Raw genomic sequence first — 24350 nt, forward strand, 5'->3', positions numbered from 1 at the left:
AGATGTAACACAAATTACAATTGGATGATTTTGTTGCAGTGAACACAACCTACAATCTTTGTGTTAAAACAATGAATATGTTGAAGCTTATGATGAATCTTGTTTTTAATGATCACTTAAAACATATCAAACCACACCATCATTTCATTTGGTAACTTGTTGAAGGAAAAGGGATTTGAGTGACAATTTCTGGCCATACAGACAGCCATATAGTATCATGTTCCTTTTATTGATATAAATCTTCACATTTATAGATATTATTAGCAATCTCAAAATTGTTTATTAATGGCCATAGGCTTTTCTCTTCTTTTATTTTATTTTATTGTCTTTTCCATTGTCTGTAGCAGTTGCTAAATTATCTCAATTTAGACTCCCCAAGGCTGAGCCCACCTATTCAAGCTTGCAATTGCTGCCTCAGCACAGACTCCCAAGCTCACACAAGTCATTACTGGTAGTGTCAAGCTCATTTCACAAATCACACACATTGCACACTATTTCCTCAACACAAAATAGGATAGTTTAATCTCAACTCTACAACAAGAAGCATCCACATCAACCAACAAATTCAAGAGAAGCAACTAGCAACACCAACAGACAACAAACGCCTTTTGTTTATATAGATTTTAATGCAAAAACTTGAGCACTTTATCATACAAATTTTAGAGCCAATTGCAATATTTTTTGAAGTTTTCATTAGGTTTACTGAATTTTGAACTTCAAACATAAAATTGGGTGAACCCTGTGACATCGCCTCCATGATGGTTTAGACATCTATATGCCACACTAATTGAAGTAACTTCTTGTCTTAGTCCTTTTTCATTCCTCTTCCTTATCTTTGATCAAGTATCTTGGCTCTTGAATGGGTGAAAGGTTTTAATTTCCTTAACTAGAAATTGAATCAATGCCAATTGAACTTATTGTCTTACTTTTTCATTTCTCCTCCTTATCTGTGACCTAGTCTCTTGGCTCTTGAATGGGTTAAGGGTTTTAATTTCCTTCCATAGAAATTGAGTCCTCATATTCACCTTCAGATTCTTCCATGCACACTTCTCCAATCTCTGCTATACTTCCATGCAATCTTGCTCAGATACTGGTTGGTGCTTTGAAACAAACATCATATGGTAATGGAATCAATTTTACAATACTAACTTTATTCTTCTCCACTTTACATTGAGGGCAAGCATCAAATGTCTATGTATCTATGTTAGAACATAATGTTATTAGGGGTCACATCCTAATAACATTTATATATAATGTTCTAATATAAGGTTATTAAACCTTATATATTATAAGCTTTATAAGCATATCCCATTTGAAATAATTATAATATAATAAATATTAGATTATTAATTATTTATGAATGGGGGTTATTGAAAAGGTGTGACTAGTGAAGCCACCCTTCCTCCTATATTTAAGAAGGTTCTCTCTCATTTGAGAGTTGTGTAAATTTGGAGCTTGATGGTGAGTTGTATCACTATGCACAAGAGGTATTATTGGCCAAGTGGAAGTATTGGAGGAGTATCCCCAGGTTCATGTCTATTTTATGATAGACCATCTTTGTAAGTGTTTTAATTAATAATGCTTTATGGGGTTTTTAACCTGAAAGGGTTTTCCCCATGTATATCTTGTGTAATGTGTACATTTATGCATGTATGTTTCTCATTTCATTTACTTTATGATCTTGTTTATAATGATTAGTACCCTAAGATCCTAATTTCTAGCAATCTAAGTCAAATATCGTAAGAGAATGAGTTTCATCTGAGCAACTACAAGATTCCTTTTCCATGATGGCCTCACTCTTCAAGAATCAAATCAATTGAAAAAAAATTCCATATTAGAATTCATAACTTCATGATAAATGATAGGTCAGATATTTGTCTATAGTTGTTCTGCCTAAAAAACTTAGGATTCGATATAATCTTCCCATCCAGCTAACTGAAGTAGAACAAAACATTACAAGAAGATGCACATGGACAAAACAAACAACTGAAATAACTCATGAACAACAATGAATGATTGGTACTAGTTGATGCAGATGCAGACATACAATTCACATGGGAAGCAGCAAGGCCTAAAGTATCAGCTATGTTACCTAGTGTCATTCAGATAAAATTTTACAAGCATCCATATACAAAAAGTGAAATGAGGCATTGCACTGAAGATGCATATAGAAGAAACATAAAATTGACATAGCTCATATCCTAGAACGAAAAATGTAAGATTGGTACTAACTGACACAGATGCAAAGAAGTAATTAACAAGGCAAACAGCAAGGCCTAAAATATCATCTATGTTACCTACCATCATTCAGCAAAAATTTTACAAGCACACATATGCACAAGTGCAATGAGACAAGGCTGTAGAGAATGGAATATCTAAACTGATCCCAGATTACAATTAAAAGTTCAAATCATAAAAAGTGGAACATTTGCTGTTTCCTGTAAAAGAAAACTTGGTCAAATGCTTGTGGTGGACATGTGTATGTCGTCAACAAAATGATCAAGAAGAGTATTTACATAGCATGCAATCATCTTCTACAAATCAATGGGTCAGTTGGTCATAACACAAGCAATAGAACCTACTAAGACTATTCATGTGAAGGTTTCAACAAAAAATTGAAAGACTCTATAACTAGAGCTCTATAATTATGTATGATGAAATAATAAGGCAAGCATTAAAATATATTCATAAAATATAATTTGGATCGAATAAAATCACAAAGACTGCTTGTTAAAAGTAAATTTCCACATCTTATTTTGACAAGGAAATCAGTAATGATGTATGCTTACCGGCCAGATTTTGAAAAATGTCCAGCACCAAGTTCACACCTGAATAACAATAAATTATCATCGGTCTTCTTTTCTCTTAACTTTGCAACATATTTTGCAGGCTCCGAGTACAAAACACGTGGATCTGTTACACCAGTAATCCACATTACAAGATGTATAAAAGAAAAAATTACAAATAAACCAATGCTAGAACTCTATGCTTACCATGAAGACCTCCAGTGACTAAAATGTTGGGGTAATTCTGTGCCTGGACCTGTAATATTTCAGCCCTCAATCAGGAGCTATGGTTAGAAATTCTGGAATAATGTGGTAATGCTTTGCATGATATAAAAAGGAAATGAGGTTGATTAAAAGCTTTCCAATTCAAACTAAATAAATAGTAGTGATGTGTTAAAAAGTGCAAATAAAAAATGGAAGAACAATATTGCCTTGCATATCTCCAAAAGAAAATGAAGAAAAAATTGTTTACAAATTAGATGTTCATTCATTGCATCACCATGAAAACAAGTTGATCTTCTCAAAAAGTAAAAATCTTGAGACTAAACATTAATGATCCTTGATTGCCCATCACTGAAAATAGACCAATCTTGCAAGAGGATATAACATTTGGTTTTCTTGATAAAATGGTGAATAAAATCAAAGGTGATTAAAAAACTGAATTTGCACAAGCTGTGATCCAGAACGTTCACAGATACAATGCCCTTCCTGCTTTACTAATATGTTTGTATTGATACCACAACAGTCTCAAAAGGCCCCAAAAATAAAAAATAAGTGGTTAGATGGTACTTGACCTAAAGCAAAAATGCAAATGACTATGATAAACATCTCTAAATGCTTGACCAACAGCTAGAAAGCAAATGACTGATAAATTTCTCTAAATACTTACCTGCAGCTGAAAAGCAAATGACTATGATAAACTTCTATAAATGCTTACTTTTGGTTTCATGCAATATTCATCCATACAGCAGAAATCACATAAATTTCTTTTGGACTGCATAGAACAGTAGAATGAGCAGTTCAGCTGTAAAATGAACCAGAGTGTGACTACTATCCACAAATAAAACATACAACTATAGAATACGAGTATACAAATATAACTCTTTTCCAACAATCAGTAAACATCCAACTACATAGAGCTGTAGAATGAACAAAAGTATGACTGTATAGAGCTGTCGAATGAAAGCATACAGCTGTAAGACAAAGAGTAAACCTGTAGAATGAAAGTGTACAGCTGTGAAATAAGAGAATATAGCTGTAACCATTTTTTTCCAAAGGAAAGGCATATGACTGCATATAGTTGTTGAATGATGACGTGTAAATAGTTTAGTGAGATATCACACTTATTATTGCAAGAGACATGGGAGCTCATAGACATGTGATCTGTGTTAGGGCCATTTAAACAGAAAATATAAAGAGAAAAATCTTGGTATAGGTGGGGATTGATAAAAGAACAAAAAGAAAAAGTGAATGGACAAGGTCCAAAGTACTGGTGGCATATTGACATCTTATCAGCACAAGTAAATGGAATTCAATACAGCAACAGCATCAAAAGTGGGGCTTTGAAACAAAAGACTATTGATGTTGACCAATAATATTTTAATAGACCAGGAGACAAGGAATTTGAATCTTGGTAAAGCAATTTGTTGGTTATGTATTATCATTATTGTGAGATAAATGCAAATCCTATGTCTATCATGGTTTGAATTATGTTAAGCATAGCTTCGTGATAAAATATAAAATTACTTACTAGTGTTTAAACACCTATTTTAGCAAACAAATCAGCTACAACATTATATTCTCTTTTTCAACCTCAGATTTGACAACTTGCAAAACTACCCAACAACTTCTGATTATAGCCAAAAATATGCTCCTTTTTTAAGCTGGTATGGAGGCTATGCTATGCTCTGCTTTCACTCAGTGTTAAAAAGGTAATCTCTTCTGCCTGGGTTTGTGTTGAAATAGATTTAAATAAACCGTTACCAGATTGGGTTGAAATTTGTCTTGGATCCCTCTTATTGAACAGTTTGATTATGAATCTCTCACTTTTCAATGTTGGATATGCCATGAATATGGTCACTTGTAGCCGAGATGCCCTACAGTCAATCATGCAGCAGTTTTGGCTAATGCTCCTTCTCATCCTGCACCTAAGGCTAATAAAGGGAAAGCCCCTATGACAGAGGGGGTTGCAGATAAGGAGGGATTTGTTCCTGTAAAGGCTCGCAACAAGGGCAGAGGAAATAAGAGAACCATCAGGAATAGGGTGATGAAATATTCAACAGATTTGATGCATAAGATGATATGGCCCAGGAGGAAGACGTTCCAATAGGATTACAACTGGTTGTTGGTTCTTTAGGTGATGTGTACTCAAATTCTCAAGAAACTGATAGCCTCATCTTAGCTCAGGTTGGAGGACAATGTGCTCTAATGGATACAGGTCTGCCTCAATCTAGTCCTGAGGTGTTTGTGGCAAGTGAGCATAAAGAGGTTAAAGATCCATCTTTGGGTTTATGTAGAGAAGGATGTTGCAAACATTGGGATAAGCAAAGAAACCCCGCCAGTCTTAGGCTTACAACAAAAGGCCATCAATCTACTCCCAAAGAGTTCATGGCAAGTGAGCATAAACAGGTAAAAGATGGTCCTGTCATGGCCAGCTCTGTGTCTATTGTAGAGAAGGATGATGCAGACATTGGGAAAACCAAAGGAACCCCACCAGTCTTGGGCTTATAACAAAAGGCCATCAAAAAGGCTACTCCAAAGAAACCTCTGAAGGTGGGACGCAAGAAATATCAGGAAAAAGTGAAATTAATTGGTGAGACGTTAGTTGAATTTAGGTCAGTGAAAACCATTGATTCCCACTTCTCTCCATATAAAAATTAATTGTTCTCTCATGGAACGTAAGGGGTATCAATAGCATCCCTACACAAAAGGCTATTCAAGAGTTGATACACACTAATTCTCTTAACATTATTCTCATCCAAGAGACAAAGTTGTATGTGGAAAGTATGTTAAACATGGCCTCTAAGATTTGGGGTAGATGTCATTGTTAATGTGGGGGGGCTCATGGTAGTTCAAGTGGTGTTGCTTGTTTTTGGGACCTGCACAAAGTTGTTTCGCTTTGGTGGATCTCTAGTAAATCTTCTATTTCTACAGTAGCTTCGAGTTTGGAATCGGGTGAAGTCATCATCTTTACCAATGTTTATGGTCCGACTGATCTTCCAAGGAAATCCTTGCTTTGGTGTCATATAAGGTTCGTGTGTTCTCTTGCCCTTTATCTCCCTTCAATCCTTGTAGGGGACTTTAATGTTGTTTCTTGTTTGCAGAAGAGGGAGAAGCAGCCCGGTTGTTGCTTTCTTCCAAGCTTCTAAGGGATCATATTGTTCAATTGAATCTAATGGACATTAAGCCTAACAATGACATTTTTACTTGGAAGAATAAGAGAAGTGGGGAAGATGCTATCTCTGAAAGGCTAGATACGTTCCTTGTTTCTAGCTTTGGGTTGGAGATAGCTCAACCACTAGCTCTAAGATCCTAGATTGGAGAGGTTCTAATCATTGGCCGATCATAAATCTCTGCAAGAATTTTCACTTACTTAAAAAAGCCCTCTTTCAAATTTCAACTTATGTGTCTTCGAGATTCTTCTCTTCAAGAACTTATGTCCGAATGGTGGCATATTGCCTATGGCACGGCAATGTACTCTTTTGTTAAGAGACTCCGACTTGTCAAATATATGCTGAAAAGATAGGAGTGATGGCGCTTTGGTAATGTTTTTTGTCTAAACCAACTGCCCAGGCCCATTTGGATGTCGTTACTCATCAAATCTGTGATCATGGTTTAACTTAGGAAAACTATAAAATGGAGTCTAAAGCTGTGAAGGAGTTGGAAGAAATATTTTGGAAACAAATTTCACACATAGAGTGGCTTCAAAAAGGCAATAGGAAGACTTCCTTTTCCACAACTCTATCAAGGATAGACGGCACGAGAACCTAATATCCTCTCTTAGGTCCTCTGAGGGGAATCAACTTTCTTCTTTCTATGAGATTTCATGCTAGACTGTGCAATTTTATTCTTCTTTGTTTGCTAAGGACTCTCCTCTTGCTAGAGAGGAAGAAAAACTCATTTGGGAGTGTATCTTTTCTTTAGTCTCTCATGAGATGAACGAGGTGCTGATCGGACCTATTTCTATGGTCGAATTGGATGAGATAGTGTTTCGGATGAAGAAAGGGAGAGCCTCGAGCCCTAAAGGGTTTCCTGTAGAATTTTATCAGCATTTCTGGGAGATTATCAAGCTTGATCTTCTAGAGGTTGTGCAAGAATCTGAAAGGAACAAACAAATATTGTGAGCCATGAATGCTACATTCCTTGCTCTCATTCTGAAAAGAGAGGTGGCTGATTCTTTGGACATTTTTAGACCAATAGCCCTATGCAATGTGGTCTACAAAATCATAACTAAGTTGATAGCGAAGCAACTCAAGCCATGGCTTAGCAGTCTAATTTCTAAGGAGTAAGGTGGCTTTGTCGTTGGTAGACAAATCCTAGATTGGATTGTTATTGCAATTGAAGCTATTCATTTCATAGCAATCTCTAAAGAGAAAGTAATGTTCATCAAGATAGACATGGCCAAATTTTATGACCAAGTTAAATGGGCCTTCCTATTTAAGTTTCAGGATGCTTTTGGGTTTGGTAGTGAATAGATTGAGTGGGTCAAGACTTGTGTTACTTCTTCCTTTTTTGTGCTTATCAATAGCTAACCTTTTGATCTCTTTGGAGCTTCTACAAGAATTCAAAAGGGGGATCCCTTTCTCCCTATTTGTTTATCTTAATGGCTGAAGATTTAGGAAGATTCATTAAGTCTCATGTGAGACAAGGTTTGATCCAAGGATGGAGCTAGGGTAATAGCCTGCCCTCCCACTCTCATTTACAGTTTGTTGATGAAACAACTTTGATGGGTTTGGCCAAAGTTGAAGAGGCAATAAATTTGAGAATGGTTTTGGACATAGTTGAACTACTCGCGACTCGGCTCGACTTGCCAAGCCCCTGAGAAAAAAAACTCAGCGAAAACTCAAGAAAAACTCGGCAACGTAAAAACACACTTAATTTTAATAAAAAATGCATTTTTTTTGCAAAATTTAATGAGAAGATGCATCCAATGAGTCAATAAATGATAACACAAAAGAAACAAGCTAATTCTAGATATATTTAAATGCAAAGTGTCTACAAAATCACATCCTCATGAGAAATGCTGATGGCTGGAAGCAAAATAGTAAATAGTTTTTGTAAAACCAAAAGTAAATACAACTTCCTCTTCCCAGTTCTAGCTAAAACTAGTTTCAAACTTTCATCATATTTGAAATTTCATCATTCATACTCATAGTTTCAAACTTTCAACTCAAAAATGTATAATACCAGGATTTCTTGAATGCTAATTATGTTGTTATATGGAGCCTAATCAGACTCGGAGTTTAAATTTTCCCTACTTCCATCAGTGCAGTTTCCCCCTATATTTTTCGACAGGGGTTTGGGTGCAGCGCCCCCAAGTTGGGGTCAAGGGGCATCGCCGAAGGATCCTGAAATTTGACTAAGTCTGGAAAATTGAAAAATCCTCCAAAAACTAGATTTTGCATTATAACTCCTGGAGGTCCGAAATCACTCTCAAACATCCTGACAGTATATATGGAATATAACTTAAAGTAAAAGAAAGAAGAGACCAAATGTTATATTCCATATATATCTTTCTTCTTTCTTATACTTAAATGTTATATTCGATATATGAATCCTGACGGAAAGACCAAATTTTTTCACATGTTTGGGCCTCTTTTTTTAGTCTACCTGAATTTTTAAAAGAAACTCGCCGAGTTTTTGCTAAAAACTCGACGAGTTTTTGCTGCGAGTTAAAGTCAGAAAAACTCACAGAGCTCAAAAACTCGGCGAGTTTTTGAAAGTCGCCGAGTACTCTGCAAGTGTGTCATCTATACTTTTGGATACTTACCTGGTAGCCTCAGGGCAAAAGATTTCTCTGAAGCTTATTCGAAATAGGATTGCTCGGATTCTCATATTTCAAAATGGCTCCCTTCCTTTTGTCTATCTTGGTATTCCCATTGTTGTGTGTTCTTTGCCTAAAGGGTTTTGGCAAGATATTCTAGATAAGCTTCACTAGAAAGTTTGACATTGGACTTGCAAGTGGCTTTCAATTGCTGGCAGAGTGACTCTTTTGAAGTCAATAGTTCAAGCTCTTCCCATATATAGATCTTTGTGTTGGCAACTCCTACAATCTTTATTAAAGAATTTGAGGCCCTCTCACGACAATTCTTACGAATGGGAAACCTACTTCTGAAGAAGTGGAGTTTGATTAAATGGGATTATGTTTGTAGGCCAAAACAGGAAGCTGGTCTTGGTCTTTGACAAAAAAGTTTTAATGGTAAGGTTTTGCCAACCTAGCTTTATTGGAGGTGGTGCACTAATCAGGATCAGGACTAGGCTAGCATCATTACCTCTAAATATTTGAGAGGGGTAGAGAGTATTGATGTTCCTCAATCCAATCTTTGGGGCAAGGGTTCTATGATTTGGAGCACTCTAAAAGTCAAACAAAGATTATTTTAGATCTATAATAAAGGTTTTGAGGCTCTATTATGGCTTGATTCATGGGATTGGCACCCTCCTATTTAATCTATGTACCCACACTTGCAATGTTTACATAACAGTTTTCTTAAAGTCGATTGGAGTAGAGTGGAGGACTTCAAATCTTCCAAAAACCTAGGTCAAGTAGAGGTGTTCGAATGAAAAGAACCACATGAGTGACCGTGTGGGGTTTCAAAGGAGGATTGTGAGGAGCTTGTTATTATTTTGGCAGGCAGAGTTTGTGATTCTTTATTGGGAAGAGATGTTCTTGCCTTGAGCCTAGATCCAAAGGGTAAATTTACAATTGCCTCGGGTTATCAAGAATTGCACAAGTAGATTTACGGGAGAACTGCAATTCCTAGTGGAGACAGGCTTGGAACAAATTCTCTTGGCCTAAATGCAATTTTTCTCTTGGCTGGTTGTGCAGAATAGGTGCCTCACCTAGGAGAATTTATGTAAGAGAGGATTTCAAGGTCCCTCTATATGTGTTATGTGCAATAGCAATGAGGAATGCTCCATACATTTGTTCTTTCAATGTCCCTTTTATAGGGACATTTGGCACTTTTCATGGGTGACTTGGAATCAAGCTTGTTATCATGTTATTTCTTTAGATGAATTTTGGGGTCATTTGGGGAACCCTCCAGCTAAGACTCCATTTCTTCGTATTGCCTAGAGCATTGTGCACACTCTAATTATTTGGCAAATTTGGTTAGAGAGAAATGGAAGGATATTCCAAGATAAGCAAATGATGGTTCATCAACTCTGGCTGGGAATTATTAGCGTGTTGCAAGAGACCCTATCAACAAAGTATGATTTGCCTACTCTTGTGGATTGTAGGGATGCGAGAGTACTTCGATCTTTGGGTCTCGTTGACTATAATAGGAATTTCTCGATGCACAGGAAGGATCGGCATGCTAAAAGGAAGATTCAATGGGATGGCTTGTGGTCACCCCCCTCCTCATGAAGTGTTGAAAATCAATATTAATGGGTCCTCCAGAGGAAATCTTAGACACACTAGGATTGGTGGCATTGGAAGGGATAGGTTGGCGGTTGTTCTATTTCTCTTCTCTATTTATAAAGGACATCAAACTAACAACTTTATGGAAGCTTTGACTATTCTTTATGCTTTAAAAAGGAGTTGTGCCCTTGGTTGGAGAAAGGATTTTTGTGAATCCGATTCACAAGTAGTATATAATATGTTGAACAAGCAGCAGTGGGATTGAGCTAACTAGGAATTGGCTCTGGCGATCAAACAAATCTCTAGTGTTAGTAATTCTTTGGACTCCGTGACTTTTTGTCACATTCCTTGGGAGTGGAACAAAGTAGCAAGTTGCTTGGCAAAATGTTCTTCTAGGTGGATATGGGCATGGAGTGTTAAGGACTAGCATAACTCGTCCATGGAGTATGCTCGAGTGTTAGAGGATTTAAATAGAAAGGACATGAGAGGCTATTTGGGGACTTTTGGAGGCCTTTGAAAGGTTCGATGTTGTCTTTCTTGGATTGTGGCCCTTTGTTGGGTTTATTGAGTTTCTGTGCCTTGTATTCATTGCTTCTAATTCACAAATTTTTACCCCTTCATTTAAAAAAATAAAATAAACTATTAAATACTTATTAAATTATGTATTAATAATATGTAATAAAATTTAAAATTAACAATAATATAAAATTTAAAAATTTGAATTAAAAAATTTGTATATTTACACAAAATTACTGAATATAAATAAGTTTATTTTTAATTTATGATGTATATATTTAATTTTTAATATATAATTAATAAATAAATTTTTAATGTATATACAGTTTTCATTTATAATTAATATTTTTTATTTTTAATATATATTTATGATTTTTATATAATTAATATATTCAATTTTAATGCATATATTTTTTTTTATTTGTAACTAATATATTTAATTTTCAATATATATTTACAATTTTTTATTTTTTTTGTATGGATGTACCCAAATGTACCTAGCATCCGAAAAAAAAATTCTGGACTACTCACATAAAACTTGGCGTGTTTTTTCCTTTGGCGAGATTTTACGCCCAAAAACTCGCAAGTCTATATTAAAAATTTGCCTACGCTGCTTCATATGTAAAAAACGTCAAAAAAAGAAGTTCATTTTATCATTTTGAGTTTTCTAATTTGCTGCTAAAGGGAAAAACACCCTCCCAAGCATTTCCAATCTGATTTCCATCGATTCTTATCAATTATAAGTGGATTTGAGGTGGTTTTTAAAGCATAATCAGATTCTGAGGTAGGTTTCTGATTTTCTTTTCCTATGTTTTTTTAAAACATTTTATTTATTTTTTGTTGCATCTAGATGAATAGAAAATCATTCCTAAGTAGTCTAAATTGATTTAGAGTCATATGAACAAGATTTAACACCATGATTGACAATTTTTATTGATTTTTTCACTGTTTTTTCAAAAATCTCTAGTTTTTTAAAAAAAAATCAAACCCTAACAATTTTTTTTATTTTTTTAAACTTTCAATGATATCTAAAATTATTTAAACTAATTTAGATAGTTTGCTAATTTTTTTTAACTAAAATATTAACTTTGTCTTTTCACTTTGTATGTGTAGGTTAATAGTTAACCATTAATTTATAATGGCAAATATAGGTGGTTCAGCTTCAGCTTCAGTATCTACTCCATCATTAGATGCATTCCCATCTAGTTATGTAGGCACTCGTCCTAAAGGTGCTAGATATAGGGCTCGGAAGTATGCCTTTGAAGGACCGGAACCTAGGTCGATCATATGCATCAAATGTGAAAGAGTATTTCATGGAATCATAAACCGCCTCAAATACCACCTTGTAGGCATCGAGAAGCATGATGTTAGGGTATGTTCTGGGGCCATAGAAGAAATAAAAAGAGATATTAATGTCATACTTGCAATTGGGGAAGAGAAATAGTTGCAAAGGGAGAGGACAAAACTAGCCATAGCTGAATCTCAAGGTGCTTCAATTGACCTTGAAGAAGAAGCACTTCAAGGCATAGATGGCTCTCGTCGTGGCCCACGTATCCGCAAACCCAACACCACCTCGGCCACCACGTCTACTTCTTCTAGTAGAGCTCCTGCTGCATCACCATCAATCCTGAGAAACACATAAGCAATACTAAGGTGGGGCAGGAGGGGGTCGGGGTGTTGAATCAGTATTGCAAAAATTTGACCTTAAGAAATTTAAAACACGTAGAATCACAATAAGAATAACCACATTGACAAGTACACCAAATATCTTGTGGAAAACCCTTTCGGGTAAAAAACCACGGCATCAAATAGATTTCATTAACTCAAATGGGCTCCAACCCAATGTTACAAAAGTGAGCTCCAACTCACAAAGAGCACCAACTCTCTTAAACCACAAAATCTGAAGCACCAACTAATACAGATGCAAAAGCATATGGATTTCAAAGAATCGATGTTGTTCAATTAATCAAGGAGACAAAGCTCCTTTAAATAGAGTTACAAACACCACATTTCTAAAAGAAACAATCGTTAACTATGTTAAGAAACTCATAGATACTGAGAGGGGGGGTGAATGAGTATCTAACCGGTAATTAGAATTTCTCAACTTAAAACATGTAGAACATATTGTAATAGTGTACCGGTATGCAAGAAATAATGCAATAAACAGAAATGAAAGAAACCACATGAAAATCACACCATAACACAATGATTTAACAAGGAAACCCGGTGTGGGAAAAACTTCGGTGGGATTTGTGACCCACAATATTCACTCACTGGCCAATAAGAGAATATTACTTACAATAGGGGCCTGCACATGCAAGAGGCCAACTGCCTAGAGCTCACTGCTCGAATGGGAAGTCTCACTGACTTACAATGTGGATTATACAAATCCAATAACTTGTACTGCTTTACAACAGCATCTTCAATGCCAGATTCAGTACCGGTTTCTGCTATGTTCTTTACATATACCCCTTAACCTATATTTCGCATAATAGGTCTGCCTAATCTTTTTCTCCTTACTTTTTCGCTTACATTACTTCCTTACAAAATGTCTACAATGATCTCTTTTATATATAAGAGTCATTTTACAACTTGCCAAGTCGGCTTACAAGGTTTTTATAATAATAAACAAAATGTAATATATCAAAAATCCTGTCGGCCTCTATGCCGGTATGCTTCCTTTCTCTGTGCCGGTGCCGATGTCGGTGTTCTGAGTGTCAGTGTAGAGTGTGTTCTGCTGATGTCGGTGTAATGCCTTGCTGGTGCCATAGGATTGTAAGGTTGCCATCAATGACAAAACCTTCAATCACATACAATGGCTCATTGGAGTGTGCATATGTCAACAATCTCCCCCTTTGGCATTGATGGCAACACTCATGAGAAATTTCAAAAGTGTATCCAAAAATGTGAAGTCCAAAAATGTTACCAAAAATGTGTGCTCCCCCTGAGCATATGATTCCTATTATATTTGAATTTTCTCATACCACTACTCCCCCTTTGGCATCAATGACAAAGGTTGTCAAGATGTCAGTAGAGTTTGTGGTTTCAACCTTGTAACTAGGTAGTTACAACTTGAAATAGATCTGCCAAAATCAAGTTTATACTCTCCATAAACTTTTTACTGTCTCTTATTGTTGTCTCTGTTCTTTTAGCTGTACCGATGAGGTGCTGCAAATGCTCTGCCGGTGTTTTCTGTCCCTGTATCACTGCCTCAGATATTTCCTTCCGCAATGATGCTAGATAGTCCAATCTTGGACTCAGTTTTAATCTCAGATGCTTTGCCTTATTCACTATTCTCTCCTTTTCTCTTTCTAATTTAAGTAATTCTTCCTCAAAATTTGTTATCTTTTGCTCAAAAACTGATAATGTATCAGGTGAGTTAACAAAATTATCAGCAAGTTTATTGATTTCATCCTGTACCTTGCTTATTTTCTTATCTATGTCTACAGTCAAAAAGTTTGTCTTACAGGTGTCTTTGTACAGAGTTTTGTACTCTTTCAATAAGTTACACAGTTCCGGTAGAAGTGTGTTAAAATCCCTAGTACACTTCTTTATCTACTCATCAAAGAATCTTTGTTTTTCAATTTCTACTTTGTCCTTCAATGTCTCTTCCTTTATTTTCTCAATGTTTTCTGTGATATATTTACACAAGGTATCAAGTTGTCCTAAAGAATCTTTATTGTCTATATTACAGTTAGGAGCAATTACCTTCAAAATTGGTATGGTATCATCTATTGCCTTATAAGCTTGTGAGCTACAATCTGTTATCCTTTTAATTGAATCTAAGAGTACTTCAGTCACATTAATTGATTTGTAGCCTGATGATGTGGAACCAACATTCTAAGTACCGCCGGTGGAAGTAACTGTTGACGTGTATTTTATACAGCATCATACACAGAATAAAATACCAATAGGCATCTTATCCTCTCTTGAGAAAATAGTCTCTAACTGCTGAAGATCTGCACAAAGGATCAGTTAGGTAGACTCCAAGGTTCTTTTAGTAGGGTCTCTACGTGTGGACAAGCTTTTAGTGGTATGATGTGATTTGCTGTTTCCTCCAAGGGGTCTTACGTATTCCAAAAGTCCAAGATTTTACTAAACTAAAGGAACTTTCAAAAAAAATAACAAAAGGATAGGGTTTGAAAGAGGTCTAATCTAGTCTAGCCCTATGAATGACTTAGTATGGACGAGACTTGGCAAGATTCAACCAACTTCAATTTTGCCATAAGATAACAACTCAATTGAAATTAGTGCGATCTTCTAAGGTGATAAAATGATGTTCAATACATCAAAGATCAAGGACACTACCACAAAGGTACATATCTAAGATACAATAATGATTGAAGATTAAGGGACTCAAAGTATTTTCCAGTCGACCACGCAAGGCTTTCCTACAATCAGCAAGAAGCTAGTGGTTTGGATTACGAATCCTACCAAATATCAAATCTCACACTTTGTCCTTCAAATTAACAAACTACTTTGATTGAGCACGATTCAAGTAGATCAAACAACCATGAAGATAACTCAAGAAATTTGCAACAAAACACCATAACTTCAATATTTTATTGATTTCCAAGTTATCATGTACAACAATTGCTTGAATTTCTCTCTTCAAAACTCAATCTTACTATGAAAATAAAATTGCTTCTAACTCTAATCTCTATTGACTCTTGCACTATTTCACTATTGACTATTACTCTCAAATGAAATGAAAAATGGGGGTATAAATAGCATCCCCAATTACAATGAAAGGTCCAGATTGAAAGTAAATCAACGGACAAGATCATGACACCTAAACCCTAATTAGGGTTTGTTACAAATGACCTCCTTTTTACTGAACAATATTAAATACATAGCCAAATATTAAATTTGGCACAAAAACCTAGGAGGCATAAACCAATGAGAAATAAGATGTCATGTCATCTGTAACAACCTTTCATCTAGAATCTTATTCCCTTTCCAATTCTCTTTCTTAGCATATGCAATGAATTTTGTCACGATTCCTTCGATTTCTGCAATTGGAATTTTGGGAAGATTCTTCATACTCTCTTCTAAGTGGATGACCTGATCGAATGCATCTAGAAGAGCTGCGTCCCATGAAGGTTCAAGTTCCTTCGTTCTTTCAATCAGGAGCATGGTGGCAAACATCTGATCATACTGTTCATCTGTAACATTTGCGTCCTTGCAAAAGATGATCTTGATTCTATCCTCAAATTCCTGCATATCCACATCTGTCTCGACCTCGATCCTTCTGCCAAGAATGGTACGAAGTACCTCAAATACTCTGTCCTGGATCGGATTGATCACCTCCTCAACTTGACCACATCTAGCACTGATGTCTTCGAAGAAAACACTCTTCATATGGAGTAAGGTTGACCAATGAAGCAAACTGTGAGAATCACCCTCCAAGATCTTCTCCTGCGCTAAGATCCTCCTTGATGTGTGTCTTATAACTTTCAAGACAGGAATGATAACGTCCTTGGTATGGGCAAATGCAGCTACTGTTATCATCAAATTGTGGATTATCTCAAGAACTTTGATAGCCCTATAAATAGTCTTCATCATCCTTGTAACAAACTCTATAGCCACTGTATGAGATCTATCCATCCAATTACTTGTACGTTGGACCATGTTCCTGAATCTTTCTGCTTCATTGATTGATTGAAGTGGAAGTGCCTGCACTGGTGATCTAACTGGATCCTGACGTCCCAAAGGTTCATTGATGTGACTGAAATACGTCCTCCATGCACCGACTTCTCTCTCAAGCTTTCTATTCTTCTCCATTTCTTCTCTAAGCTTGTCCTTCAATGCCTCAAATGAGTCGGTGGCATCATCCATTGTCTGCTCTGTTGTGGATGGTCCTAACTCAATAGTCTGTATATCATATTCCTCTGCTAGGATCTCACCCTCATATTTGTCTGCTGCCGGTGTAGCTATCTGCAGTTTTCTGGATCCAGTCTCATCTCGAATCATCTTGGACATCTTTGTAGCCCTCTTCTTTTCTGTTACTTCATGTGAGCGTCCAACAAGGCTCTCTAAATCAATTGCATTGTCCTCGTCCTCTACTACGATCACCTTAGTCAATCTTTCCTTCAACCAATCTGGGATATTCGATCTTGTCTCTTGAACTTGAATCTCCTTATGCACTATTTCTTCTTCTCTGGGAGGAGATGTCATCTCATTATCTTCTTCTAACTCATAGTCTTGGAGAGATCCATCGGATGAACCATGCTGTGCCTGTCCTTCTTCCTGCCTGTCGTTCTGTACCATAGACTCCATAGATTCTTCCACTTGAATTGTTCTATTCTCTGGTCTAGAAGAAGTACCTGATGATCGATCTTTGTTGGCCCCTTGCTTTTTCTTGGAAGACTCTTTCTTTTCTGACCTTTCTTTCCTCTTTGAACCTCTTGGATGGAGATTGCCCTCACTGCCACATCGAAGGTTACCTTCACCTGAATTCCTAGGATTAGGATTGCCTTCACTCACACTTGCTCCACCTTCGGCTGGTTTCTCTTCCAAAGTAAAAGACATAGCTATGCCTTGTTCCCTCAATTTCTGATGCTGAACATCTACCCATCTGCGAGTACAAGACAAGACTGGTGCCATCAAAGCATCTAAATCCACGACCTCGGGCTCATTCCAATCCAACCTTATTGTTTTGCTTTCTTTATCATAGGAAGACTGGATATGTCTGCCATTGTCCTGAGCTTGGTCGGCCACTCTGTAAATTCTGCATTTCCTGATGAAATCCAAAGGCAATCTAGAATGCATTTTTCGTTTCACTTCAAGATCGTCTAAGAGATTCATCATAAAATCTTCAATTTGGTACTCATGCTTAAACTTCTTGCCGACCGTCTCCTCTAAATGTCCATGTGGATCAAAGCTCTCTCTCAAAGCAAAAGATGAAAAAGAATACAAGGCTAACTCCTTCTCTGCGTCATCCATGGCTAAAACATTAGGACATACCTCAACTGAATTACCCAAAATGATCGGTACTGAGACTCCATTCTGATGTCTGTGTCTGAATGCCTTAGCATATGCTGTCAACTGTCTCGTACTTCAAGTAACACAATTCTGTCTGTCGGATATCTCGGCAACATGTATGGAGGTAAAGGACATCCATGCACTCTAATGTAAGTGAACTTGGGAAACTGAATGAACCAAGCACCGTACCTCTTCATTAGTTCCTGGGCATCCTGAGATAATCTGTTGTGAATCCCTCCTTGCAACGTCCTTGTGATGTTCATCGTGAAGGTATCATTAACTAACTTGTAGTTTTTCCCTGGCGGATGATGCAAGTAGGCATAGGAATCACAAGCTCTGACCTCGCCGGGTCCTCTTCCAATCACTCCTCTGTGAAGCAGTCCTGCGTACTCAACACTCCTAATCAAAGCATAGATAACGTATGAACTCATGTGGAAGGACTTAGTAGCCCTGAGTCTCCTCAACTGTACGTCCAAGCAATGGCTAATCATCCTAGCCCAATGTATCGTACCTTTACCCTGAACAATCACTTGGATGAAGTAAAACATCCACTTTTCAAAATAGAAGGCACGAGGTGCTCCTATAACTCGGTTGAGCATGGTAATCAAATCTCTGTACTCCTCCTGGAAATCAATCCTGTGCGGTGTGTTCGGGATCTTGCTTAGACAGGGACGGCTCTTGAGTAGCCAGTTCTTGTTAATAATGCTTAGGCAAGCATCTGGATCATCATCGTACATTGACCTGGCTCCTTCTACGCTCTTGTATATCATGTCCCTGTGCTCTGGAAGATGGAAAGCTTCACTTATAGCCTCTTCTGAAAGGTATGCCAAAGTGTTTCCCTCATTGGACACGATCGTTCTGGACTGTGGATTATAGTGACGAGCACACTCGATCATCAACTCGTGGCACTGCACAGCTGGAGGAAAGCCGGCCGCCTTAATGATGCCACTCTCTATTATTCTCCGGGCGACAGGTGATGGCTTGCCGATGTAAGGGACCTCTCGAAACTTCTTCGTGCTAAAGTTCCCCAAATTTGTATCTCCAATATTGCTCCACTTCGACACGATCTTGGTCTCCACTTCTTCGGTCTTCTGATCTTCTTTCATGAGAGCTGAGCGACTGGTGGATGCTCCCGCCTTCGGGGTCGCCATACCTACACAACATTTCATTATGAGAACTAGATTTTGCAATGAATAATGTTGATTAGAGAGATAAATTTTTTAGGAAACGTCATGATAAGTCTTTAGAGTTATCATTTCCTAAAAATAACGATTGAGCTAGAAATTCAAAATTCAAAATTTCAAAATTTAAAATATGACGATGAACAAATAAAGCAATAAAATCAAATCGCCATACCTCAGTAGAGAGCTAACTCTAGAATGCAAAAAGGAATAATATTGCCTAGGCAAAATTGACGTATGAGATCTCTTTCAAATTATCAACTTCGCCACCCTTGTCTTTGACGTGATCTTCAAGTTCGCCTTTGACGTGATCTTCAAGCCTTGGCAAATTCGCACCAATGAAGACTTGGATTCGCCCCACCTTGGATGAAATTAGCGCCAACTTGCTTTGAATGAAATTCGCACCGCCTTTGAAGTATCTACGCCACCTTTGGATGATATTCGTACCTCTCCAAACACAATTTCGCACTACCTTTGATTGGGATGAAAGCTCGCACTTGAATGATAAAATAATGATGTAAAAATGATAGTTTTTACCCCCCTTATATAGCGCTCATATCACAATTCACCCTCAAGGCCGACTTGGTGAAAATAAGGCAATTTTAAACGATTTTTTAAATAAATAACAAGGCCGACTCACATATCAAAGCGCTCCATTCGATTTTTTAATGATTAATTAATTAATTATTAAATGCCTTTTATTTTTAATTAATAAATTTCGATTTTTTAACAAGGCAAAATAATTAATAAATGCCAAACGCAATTTTTTAAATGCCAACTTAATAGGATTTTCAAACTCATCGATCTTAGCATTTAAAGTAAATTTAAAATGTTCATTTGAGCGCCAAATTCATGAAAATGGAGTGGGATGTACCTCATCGCCCTGGTCCCTTGGAGAGGGACAGGAGCGATCCACCATTTTGGTCATGATTTTTGCAATTTCCACGTTCAACTTCTTCATTTCCACGTTCAAATCGTCATTTTTGTCGGGTCCTTCGAGTTAGGTCGCCTTGCATGTGTGCATGAGTGGCTTTGGATGTATCATCGCCCTTGTCCCTTGGAGAGGGACAGGAGCGATCCATTCTTTTCTCCTTAATCTTTGTAACTTTGAACTTCAATCTTCGTTGTGATGTCTTCCAAATGCCGTTTAAAACCTTGTGCGACTTTATCTTAACGTGATTTTCAAAGGATATCATGTGTTTTGGCTAACATCGCCCTGGTCCCTTGAAGAGGGATAGGAGCGATCTCCATGTCTTGGCTCAAATTTGTAAACATTTAACCTTTGTTCATCGTTTATTGCCTTCCAAATAGCGTCCTTTACCTCGTCCATCTTTGCCTTGCCTTGATTTTGAAGGAGTATGAATGTTTTTGTAGAAATCGCTTTGGTCCCTGTCCAAAGGACAGGAGCGATATAGACTCCTTAGCTTGTTTGACAACATTTGGACGTTCCAAACTTTGATATATCACTTTCAGAAGATGCCTTGAACCTTGTATGACTTTGAAAAACTTTGACTTGGCATGCATTTGAAACAAAATGAAAAGTCTTAAGCAAATCGCCCTGGTCCCTTGGAGAGGGACAGGAGCGATATGGTCTCTGTGTTCAATTTGATGATCATTTTACGTTCGAAGTCTTTGTGTATCACCTTTTAATCACACCATGGACCCCTTACGACCTTGTGAAGTCTTGTCTTAACGTCATTTTTGCATAAATTGATCAATACACTCAATATCGCTCTGGTCCCTTGGAGAGGGACAGGAGCGAAGTTCAACATTGTGAGCTTGTTCTTACGTTCTTCAACTTGCAATTATCTTCAATGCATGGAATGACATCCTTTCGATCCTCTTGGTAGCTCGACACTTGCTTGTCTTTTGAAATCTATGCCTTTATACAAATTTCGCTTTGGTCCCTTCCTGAGGGACAGGAGCGAACTGGGTCTTAGAGTGCAAATTCCTTCAATGTGATGACCTTGGTAACTTGCGCTTTGATAGAGATGCCTTGAAACGTCTTCGCCACCTTGTTCCTGACTTGGATCGGTTTTAAACTTGAGGAAAAGGCAACATACTCACTGTATCGCCCTGGTCCCTTGGAGAGGGACAGGAGCGATCTAGCTCTTGTGGTCTTCATTTCACTTCGCTAGCTTTCAAATTTATATTCAATGGATTCGCAATGTGCCCTTCCATTCATCCATGCCTTGAAATCGGTTCAAACTTGGCAAGAAAATCATGCACAACAAAAATCGCCCTGGTCCCTTCCTGAGGGACAGGAGCGAACTAGGCATTTTGGGACCCTTGTTAACGTTTCAAAATCTTCAATTTGTCTTCAATGAGTTCATTTCACCGTCTTCCTTGCCATCAAACTTAAACTTGACTTGATCTTTGCCTGAATTTTGCCCTATGAAGAATATCGCTCTGGTCCCTTGGAGAGGGACGGGAGCTATAATGTACTTCGCCCTGGTCCCTTCCTGAGGGACAGGAGCGATTTTTGCATTCTGGACCATTCTCCTTCATGTTTGCACTTCAAATTATATTCATCTGATAAAACATCTCCCTTTGGATCTCTTCAAATCGTCAAGTCGTTGAAATCTTGCAAGGACTAAGCAAAATTTGATTTGTAGCTCCGGTCCTTCACTGAGGGACAGGAGCGATTTTACTCCTGGAGGCACTTCTGTGTTCATGAAAATCTTCAATTTATATTCAATGGAAAGATCTCGCCTTTCTCCATCACTTCCAACTCGAAATTCATCTTGACTCTGCAGGAATAGTAAGATATTTGAAAACGAGCTCCCGTCCTTCACTGAGGGACAGGAGCGATTTTGCTCCTACAGGCCAAAATAACATGATTTTACACATTTTATCACTTTACAAGGCGAAAACAAATCATTCCCAATGCCTAGGATCAAAAATCAAAAAGGTCAAAATTTGGTCAAAAATATTCAATCGGACAAAATTCACATTTCCCTTTCAACACTTAGACAAATTTAAGCTCTGCATCAACATTCCAATTGAAAATTTAGACCATTCTGGCGAATTCATTGCATTCAAAATTTGCATCCTAGAAAAAGAAGCTCAAAAAGCTCTCAAAACGACTGGATTTTGGCCTAAAAAGACATTAATTAAAACCCTAAGGGTTGACCCTAAATCCAGACAATTAACTGACTAACAAAATCCTAAGAACGAAGGCGAAAAACGAGCGAAAAACAGGCAAAAAGAGGGGGTCCCCATTTGCAATGGGGCGATGTGTGAAATGGTCACAACAGTAACCAAGCTTGTATTGACCTCTGGTAGGTCTGTTTGTGTTTGCATTTCCTTAAGCAATGGTTTTTCTACTTCTTCAGTTGCCGATTGCACTGTTTCCTCATGAACCTGTTCCTGTACCTGTTGTTGTTCCTGTTCCGGAGCCTTTTGCTCTATTTGTTTCTCTGTTTGTTGCATTCTCTCAGTCTGAGTCTGAGTTTCTACCTGTTGCTCTTTGACATCTGTCGGTTTCTCGTGTGTTTTCAGTTTGCTCATCTACCGGAGGCTCACTAGCCATGTCAGTCTTATCAGCTGTATCTTTGTCTACCACAATGTTGATCTTTTGAGTATCAACATCCACTGTATATAAGACTTCAGGATTAGGATTGACATCCTCTACATCCATACTTTCAACTGTTGGTTGATCTTTTGTAGCTGTGGTTGTTACCGATGGAGTAATCAAAAGAGGTGGGGGTAAGTTGTCTTTAACCTTGATACTAGGTGGTCCACCAACTTTACCTTTACCCTTGTCTTTATCCTTCTGATATACCTTTATAGGTTTGTGGCTCGTGTATTCTTCTTGTTTTTCTTTTTCCACTAGGAAAATGTCCCATGCATTTTCTGTCTCCTCAGTCACCTCATTAACTCTTCCAACCATTAAAGCGATGTGCTAGTGTGCAGTAGAGAATACTGACCGGTTTGCTTCAGCAATTAAGTCATCAATTTCTTTGGGTGAATTCACCGGGTATACAGCAAGTAGCTTTTCTATCTTTATTTTCTTGTCAAGTTCTATTACTGCTTGTCTCCTTGCTTCCAGCCTTTTGAATAGTTTATCTGATACTTCATCTACAACTTCCATCAAAAATTTCTTATACATATCCATATGCAATATAACACTGTTTTCTACTTGTTCTTTTTCATCAGCTGTCAAAGTGTCATATAATTTCTCTATATTCTTCAGTTTCCCTTCCTCTGTAATTTCATTCAACAGTATGTCAAGAGGGGCCATGTCCTTATTTGTCCTCTTCTTCTTCTTGGGTTTCAATTTCTTCTTTGGTGTAGCCTTTCTTACCGGAGATCTCACTGCTTGTTGTTTTTGTCTCGTCCTCCTAGGTGAGGGTGTGGTTGCCGGTGAGGGATCTCTTTTCCTTACAACTCTCTTGAAAGTTGCAGGCATGTCATTCTCTGAAGATGTGCCTACCGGTGATAGGTGAGTTTCGGATTGTGAAGCTGCTAACTCATCCTCTGTTATACCGGTTTGTTCCATTACTTTATCCTTGATTTCCTTTGCTTGCCTAGAACCTCTTCTTACAACTGCCTCAACCTTTTTTACTCTCTTCTTAGATTGTATTTGGCTTTCAATAGTTTCTGCACTACCAAATACTTCTTCCTTAGGTTCTTTAGGGGCTTCCAAAAGTGCTTTAGCATATGTTTCAATGATAAGGTCATATGTTTCATAACCCATTTCTGTTACCCAAACTATCCTAGGGATGACTGCTTCCATCCAGATCTCATCCTTCTTAATTACAAAGCAAATGTTATCCTTATATTTGTCAACAATCTTTTGTGATAATCTGATTCTTTTCTTCATTTTGGCCTTTAGTGCTTGAAAATAGTCTTGGATATTCTGATCCTTATCTTCTCCCGTATTGTTGAATAATTTTGTTAGATGTTTACCTACCGGTATATCATATCCAAGTTCTTTGTAGCCTATACCGGGAACCTATTTGGTTATAAGTAGCATCAGACATACTAGCAGATTTCCAAACCTAAAAGTTCCTTTCTTGTCCTTCTTAATCTTGCCTAAGTTGTCAATTAATTCGTCCTTCAACCACTCACATACATCAATCTTTGCATTATTTGTGACCATATCATAAGCACTTTTAATGCACAAACTTGACACTGAATCGAGTCCGTTTGCATGAGTTGCCTTATATCCTAATATCATGCTGATAAATCTTACATTAGTATCTTTTACATCATTGACTCTTAAGGACCTTTTATCAGATGTGGCACTAGTTAGGTTCATAACTAGGTCATTGGAGACCTTCTTGGTCTTGTCTGTCCTTTTAC

General features: G+C 37.4%; 1 protein-coding gene across 1 annotated transcript in view; it reads right to left on the reverse strand.

Annotated features, from left to right (window-relative positions):
• Positions 1-24350, reverse strand: part of LOC131039079 (uncharacterized) — a 155229-nt gene that overhangs the window by 21479 nt on the left and 109400 nt on the right. Inside the window, exons 9-10 of the mRNA XM_057971727.2 lie at positions 2994-3042; positions 2790-2913 (exon numbers count right to left, since the gene is read on the reverse strand). Coding sequence (XP_057827710.2) covers positions 2790-2913; positions 2994-3042 — 173 coding nt within the window. The remainder of the gene's footprint in view (positions 1-2789; positions 2914-2993; positions 3043-24350) is intronic.

Source organism: Cryptomeria japonica, chromosome 7, assembly GCF_030272615.1.
Source record: "Cryptomeria japonica chromosome 7, Sugi_1.0, whole genome shotgun sequence".
In the NCBI taxonomy this organism is placed as follows: Eukaryota; Viridiplantae; Streptophyta; class Pinopsida; order Cupressales; family Cupressaceae; genus Cryptomeria; species Cryptomeria japonica.